This window comes from Gorilla gorilla, chromosome 16 (assembly GCF_029281585.2).
Source record: "Gorilla gorilla gorilla isolate KB3781 chromosome 16, NHGRI_mGorGor1-v2.1_pri, whole genome shotgun sequence".
Lineage (NCBI taxonomy): Eukaryota > Metazoa > Chordata > Mammalia > Primates > Hominidae > Gorilla > Gorilla gorilla.
This window is the reverse complement of record NC_073240.2, coordinates 76,134,241-76,140,867: the sequence shown is the minus strand read 5'-3', so window position 1 is coordinate 76,140,867 and position 6,627 is coordinate 76,134,241. Positions and strand designations below refer to the sequence as shown.

Here is a 6,627-nt window from a genome sequence, read left to right as displayed (position 1 = left end):
GGGGCCCGGGGCCCAGTGTTCCTTTGATGTTGCCATCGCCCTCAGCAGCACCACCTTCACAGCCATCACTGTCCTTCTCCCCATGCCTCTCACCTGTGTTGGCCCCGTCCTCGTCCCCACTACACATTGTTCCATCTTTGTCGCTGTCACTGTCACTTTCCCCACCACAATGGCCATTTCAGTCACCAACTGCATCACTATCCCCAATCCTGGCCCCAGTTTCCCCTGTAAGTACTAGAGCCAGAACCTCTGCAGACCCTTCTGTGTCTATTCCCACACACAAGCACAGATTCTCCCACTGATCCTCCAGCCTCCCACCCACCCTACCACCCTTGATGGTTGCAGAGCCAGCCACACTTCAGGGGACAGTCCAGCCTGGGCCAGGGGTCCCTGTCAGCCCAGCCACCACAGCCACCCTCCCTCTCAGATGTTCCTCCTGCCTTCCCTCTGCCCCACCCAGCCCCAGCTCCCCAAGGGTCCCTGGGGGTGCTGACCCCGTCCAGTCTTCCGCCCTGCCTCATCGCAGCCAGACCTTCTCATTCCAGGACTCAGTCTCCTCCACCCCAGGATCCAGTCACATGACCCGCTCCGTGACCTTCACAATCACCAATGAAGCCTTCTCGGCTGCACTCTTCAACCCTGCCTCCTGGAAGCACCAGCTGCTGCGTAAGATCATCCACCAGCAGGTGAGGGCCCCTCCTCCAGCGTGCAGGTGGCCAGTAAGGCAAAGTGAGGCAGAGTTCCTGCAGCCAAAACCAAATCCGCCTCCGCCTTGGTTCTGGAACCATGGGTGCCCTAGCCAGCAAGTGCCATTTCTTGACTGGCATCCAGGGGGATCTCTGAGTCTCTGTCCATTAATTTATTAGTTCATCCCTTCATTTAGTCAACTAACTCATTTCTTCCTACCACTAACTGAGCACCTACTGTACCAGGTATGGTGCTAAGTGCTGGGAACACCACAGTAAGCAAAGCAAGCATGGCCCCTGCCCTCAGGGAGCCTGCAGTCTGGAGGAGAGGACAGCCCTACAAGGAGTGATCAAACGAATCCAGATGTCATTGTAGTTGTGATAAGCTATGGAAAGGGGAAGTGCAGACAGGATAGCAGCGAGAGGGGGCTGCTGGGGAGAGGGGGCTGCCCAGACAACACCTTTCTGAGAACTGGGAATTTTAACTGGGACACCGAAGGTGGCCAGATGAAACACAGAGGGGCTTTCTAGGCAGAGAAGAGCACCTGTGATGACCCTGAGGTGAAGAGGTGGTTGGAGGCAGCAGAGGCAGAGGGACACCGGGGAGAGGGGCTGTAAAGAGAAGCATTTGGAACAGGGGTGGGAGAGGGAGAAGGGGAGGCCTGTTAGGAGCAGGGCAGTCGTCCAGGTGACAGAGGTCTGGATGGCAGGCCAACATGGCAGCTGTCCAATGCAGAGCTGAGAATGACTGCATTGGAGAACGATTTTCAAGAAAACGGCAGAGAGGAAAAAACCTAGGAAGGCTGGGTGTTTGCTGCAGCCTCTGCCTCCTGGGCTCAAACCATCCTCCCACCTCAGCTTCCCGAGTAGCTGGGACTACAGGCACACACTACCATGCCGGGCTAAGTTTGGTATTTTTGGTAGAGAAGTGATTTCGTCATGCTGCCCAGGCTGGTCTTGAACTCCTGGGCTCAAGCGATCCTCCCGCCTCAGCCTCCCAAAGTGTTGGGATTACAGGCATGAGCCACGACGCCCAGACAGACCTTGAGGCTTTCAGCAGAGGATGACTGGCAGGTTATCTCTGGCCACTGTGTGAGGAACAGCTTGGGCGGGGCCTGGGAATCCCAGGTGATCCGTGAGGGACCATTGCAGGGACCATGCCAAGATGATGGAGGGTGGACGAGGGTAGGTGGTAGGGTCAGAGAGGCGGTGGGTTAGGGCAGGAGGGAAGGTGGGGGGTGGCACGTGCCGGCCTTCCATGCCTCTGCCCATCCTCAGCTCCAGCCCCTCTACCAGGAGGCCTTCCCCAGCTTCCAGGGCATCGGTGTCCTGGTCTTCAGGTGAGTGCACGTGGCTCTCAGGGCCCACCCATCACCCACCAGCTGCTCTGACCCTTCTCAGCCACAAAGGCACTGTCCCAGATGCCTAGCTCTGCCCATCCCACCCCCTGTTCAGGAGCACCTGGGGACAGAAGCAGGAAGAGCCCTGGACAGGCAGGGAGGAGGCCCACGTCTGATTCTGCCACTGGCTATGCTGTGTGACCTCAGATGCCCTTTGGCCTGCCCTGAGCCCTGATTCCAGCTGCAGGATGTGGGCAGGAACATCAGGCATTGTCTGAGTGCAGTGGGGAAGGCAGAGGCAGCAAGGGCAGCAGGCGTGTAAATGACATGCAAAGGGATGCAAATCCCTTGGGCAGGGCCCTCCACTCTAAGCGTCTGGGGGAAGAGGATGTTGAGGGAGACCGAGACCATATTTGCCAGCGGAGAGCAGCCCTGCCATGTCATGAGAGAGGCTGAGAAGGTCCAAATCGCTGCAGCCCCACTTGAGTTGTGAGCTCACTGTGGGCTTTGAATCCTGTAAGTAATTTAAAGGCTCAAATGCTCCCAGTGACAGGAAGCTCACTCTCTCTCCAGGCCATGCTCCTGAGCTGCTCAGACAGTTTTCCCTTTTAATAAATGGAAGCCTCCTATGACTTCCCTGCCCTGGGCCTGAAGAGAAGTTTTCTCTCCCCACCCCCAAGATGCACAGCACGCAAGTGCTCAGGGGAAGGACAAAAGTTATTCTGGATTCTTGTTTCCTGGTCTCTCCCCGAAAGCTCCTTCAGTGCCTTACTGAGGCCAGGGTACCTCCTCAGGCCATGGGCAATTGGTCCATCTCCCACTGGCTTTCAGAGATTCTTCAGGCCTGTCATCTCCCTCTCTCCAGAGCCCCTGCTCCTTGTGATGCAGCCAAAGATGTTTTTCTCAGTGTGACCCAGATTATCATCCTGAGAGCTCACAGCCAGCTGCAGCCTGGCTGAGTAACCCTGCCCTGGGAGCTCCCTGGGTGGGATTCATGGTATTCCCATGACAGCCGGCTTGTTGGGGTGTCCAAGGGAACTCAGTTTCACTGAGTGCCTGCTTTGGATGCTGGTGGCTGAGTCATTCAGGCCTCACAGCAATCCTCTGGGAAAGGGATCATTATCTCCCTTTTACTGAGGAGGCAGCCAAGGCCCAGAGGGGTGAGGTGACTTGCCTTGAGTTACACACGGAGGCTCTTCTCTGCGTGACCCATGACTTCCCCTGTGGACTTCCCTCCCTTGGGATGCCAAGTCGTGCACCAGCCTGGCCCCCACCGGGTGCACAGGACCCCTCATGCCCCCACTGGCCCTGGCTGAGGACGTGGCTCTGCCCCCACAGGCCTGGCTCTGTAGCGGTGAACGCCTCCCTTGTATTTGGGGGCCGTGCCCCAGGCCCCTCTCCCTGTGAACTCCTCTGGGCTTTGTATCGCAAAGTGAAGACCTCAGGGCACATGCTGGGGAACCTCTCATTGGCTGAGAACAGCCTCACCTCTGATGGTGAGTCCCATCCCCAGCCGCCCCTACCGCAGTGCCTTTTCACCTGCCCAGGGGGAGCACTGGGTGGACTTCCTGGAGGGATCCAACTTCTGCCCTGACCCCGAAGCACCTGGTGGTGCGGTGGGTGAGGAGGGTCTTGGTGCCTCCGGAACTCCCACCCATGGCTCTACAGGGGCCGACCTGATCACCCTGGCCCGGGAGACCATCAGCATCCGCTTCACAGCCATGAGGTCCTTCCTGCCGCAGCTCCTCGTACCGGATTCTGTTTCCTTTGTCCTGCTGGAAAGGCAGATCCTCCAACAGGTGAGGTGGCATAGTGAGGACACTCACTATACCTCCCTTGAAGCAGGCCTCCCAGCATGGAGGCAGCACCCAGCCATGGCACTATGGCGGAAGGCAGTCATAGAGGGCACCACACCCTGGGGGAGAGGGTTCTCTGAAGGAGGAGGTGACTGTCCGAATGGGAACACAGCCAGGCTCTGTAAGCAGACACTCCTACCCAGGACGCCGTGTTTAAGGGTGCACTCCCTCCCAGGTCCTGCCTCCCACCTCACCTGGTCCCCATCCCACACTGGGTCTCAGGAGATACAGCTCCCAGGCCCGCCCTGACCTCCAGGGTTTCCCACAGGTCACACCGGTGGTGTCAGGATTCTACAGGGCGAGTCCCCAGGAGAGGCCCCTGCTCCTCTTCAGGTGGGTCGAGTCCCCCTCCCATCCACTCAGCCTGCCCTGTTGCTCTCTTGGGGGCTGCCCTGGGGCAGAAGGAGGCAGCTCTGTGACCCAGAACCAGGATGTGGGGGTGTAGGTTTGGGGGCTAGCTGGGAAAGGACTTTGCCCCAGGTAGCTGTAGCTTGGCTGTGTAAGCTAGCTCTGCCTAGAAGGTAGGGAGCCCGCACGCCAGAGGGTGTGCATTTCTGGGGCTCTACCTGCTCTAGAAACATGCTGGCAAAGAGCTTGTGACCTCTGCACTCTCCCCTTGTGCTTCTCTAGCAATGCAGACCAGTGGGTGGGTGTTTATATCGAATACAAGTTCCAGACTCCCATCACTACCCACCTCCAAGGCCTGGCTAATCACTTGGCCCAAAACGTAACAGATCCCATCCTCCAGAAATCCAGCATCGTGGCCAATGGTGAGTCGGGGCTGCAATCCCTGTGTGTCTCTGGGCCAGCAGGCTCTTTCCCTCTCTAAACCTTGGTGTTCCCCTTCTAGAGAATGGGCAGAATTTCCTTCAGACAATACTTGCTCATGTGTTGGGGCCACAGAGAGGAATGGGGCATAGAGCTTTAGCAAGGAGCTGGACAGAGGCGAGAAGCAGTCAAGATCAGAAGGATGAGAGGGTCCCGTCACCTCCCTGATTGCCCAGGACCTCACTGAGTCCTCACATGCATGACAAGATCTGTCCACCAAGTCAGGGGCAAAAGCCCTCAGCTCTGCCCCAGTGCAGGGGCTGCAAAAAGCCCATATCTCCTCTTGGGGCCTCCTGATAGGATGACTTCTGCAAGCTTGTTGCCATTCAAACAGGGAGAGCTGTTCCACACCCAAGTTAGGAGAGCGCTGGGTCAAATCAGTCCCCTCCAGCTACGCACAGCCCAGAGCTGCTCTCTGAGGACCCCTCAGCCACAGAAGGTGCTGGTCCTCCTACAGTGCTGCCCCACCCCCACCACCACAGCCTCCTGGGGGTGCAGTCAGGGGTGCCCTCCTTCAGGCTCTGCCCCTGCACCCACTCCTACACAACTACTCTCCCGGCCGGCAGCCCCAGAAACCAGATTGGTTTGGGCCTCTGCCTCCGCAGGCCCGAACCACCATCTCTTCTGCTCCCCGGAAAGCCAGCTCCCAGCAGACAGGCAGCGTTCCCTCTTCATTCCTCAACACAGAGGGCCCCTCACAACCCTCTCAGCAGATGGTAGAGCTCCCCATGTGTCCTCTTAAAGAGGCTTCACCATTGATGGCCACAAGCCCCACCATGACCTCCACCCAGGGAGTGAATTTTCTTACATGTCTCCCACCGGATCAGGGACAAAATAAAACATAAAAGCAGCAGCTGTTAAATTATCAGTAACATTTCCTACTAGGATCAACTCACGGAGTGGGCAGTGTATTCCATTAGATGGATCAGTGCGGGGGTTAGCAAGCGTTTTCTGTAAAGGGCCCGATGGGAACTCTTTAAGGCTCTGCAGGCCACTGGGTCTCTGTCACCACCTACTCAAACCCTCCCCTGTAGCAAGAAAGCAGCCCTAGGCAACATGTCAACAGATGAGCGTGGCCACATTCCCAGAAACCTTTCTTTATGGACATGGAAGTTTGCATCTCACGTAATTCTCATGCGTCGCAAGATATGATTCTACTTTCCATATTTTCAACCATTTAAACATGTAAAAGCCATTCTTAGTTCATGGGCCACACAAAAGCAGGCAGCAAGAAATTTGGTTTTTAGACCAGTGGCAGCTGCCCCCTGGATGGAGCATAAGAGCTTGGGTGTGTGTCCCACTCCAGGGCTTCCAGGAGAGGGGATGCAGGCTGATGCCACCTCCACCCCTGTCGCTCTAGGGGAGAAGGCAGAGCTGGTGCTGTATGAAGTTTGGCTGCAGATCCTGGGCCAGCCCTACACCAAGGCCTTGGAGGACAAAACCAGCCCTGAGTTCTGGGCACTTCAAGGGCAGCTGACGAGATGGGTGAAGTGGTGGGATGAAGTGGGGGGGCGGGGAAGAAGCCTCGGGAAGATGGGGGATGGCTGGACAAGACTTTGGTAGAGCTGTGACCCTCTTCATCCTCTCCTGACCCCCCAGCTGACCTTCATCCTCAGACCTCTGCAGAACTTTGACCAAGTGGTGGTGGAGGAATTCCGGTGGGTCCAGGGTGGCCCTGGGTGACGCAGGGCTCAGACCTGGGTTCTGGGATTGAGGGCAGGAGGCTGGAAGAGATGACCTCCCCTAGTCCCCCAAGGCTGCCCAGCCCCCTGAAGTCTGTGATGATCCTCCCACCAGGCCGGAGCCACTGACCGCCAGAATGGGTGCCACCTTCTTCAGGGCAGCGCCAGCCCAGGCTCTCATGTGGGACCGTTTGCGCCAGGGTCTGCACACCCTGGGGAAGGCAGAGGGCCTCTT

The 6,627-nt window shown here is 57.6% G+C and overlaps 1 protein-coding gene across 1 annotated transcript; it reads left to right on the top strand.

The window, feature by feature from the left end:
* Nucleotides 1–3,369: 3,369 nt before the first annotated feature.
* LOC101142237 (taste receptor cell protein 1) lies at nucleotides 3,370–6,399 on the top strand. Its single transcript, XM_004056542.5, has 5 exons — nucleotides 3,370–3,522; nucleotides 3,695–3,825; nucleotides 4,151–4,215; nucleotides 4,513–4,652; nucleotides 6,071–6,399. The coding sequence occupies exons 1-5, from the start codon at nucleotides 3,477–3,479 to the stop codon at nucleotides 6,271–6,273; spliced, it is 585 nt and encodes a 194-aa protein (XP_004056590.3). The 5' UTR covers nucleotides 3,370–3,476; the 3' UTR covers nucleotides 6,274–6,399.
* Nucleotides 6,400–6,627: the final 228 nt, after the last annotated feature.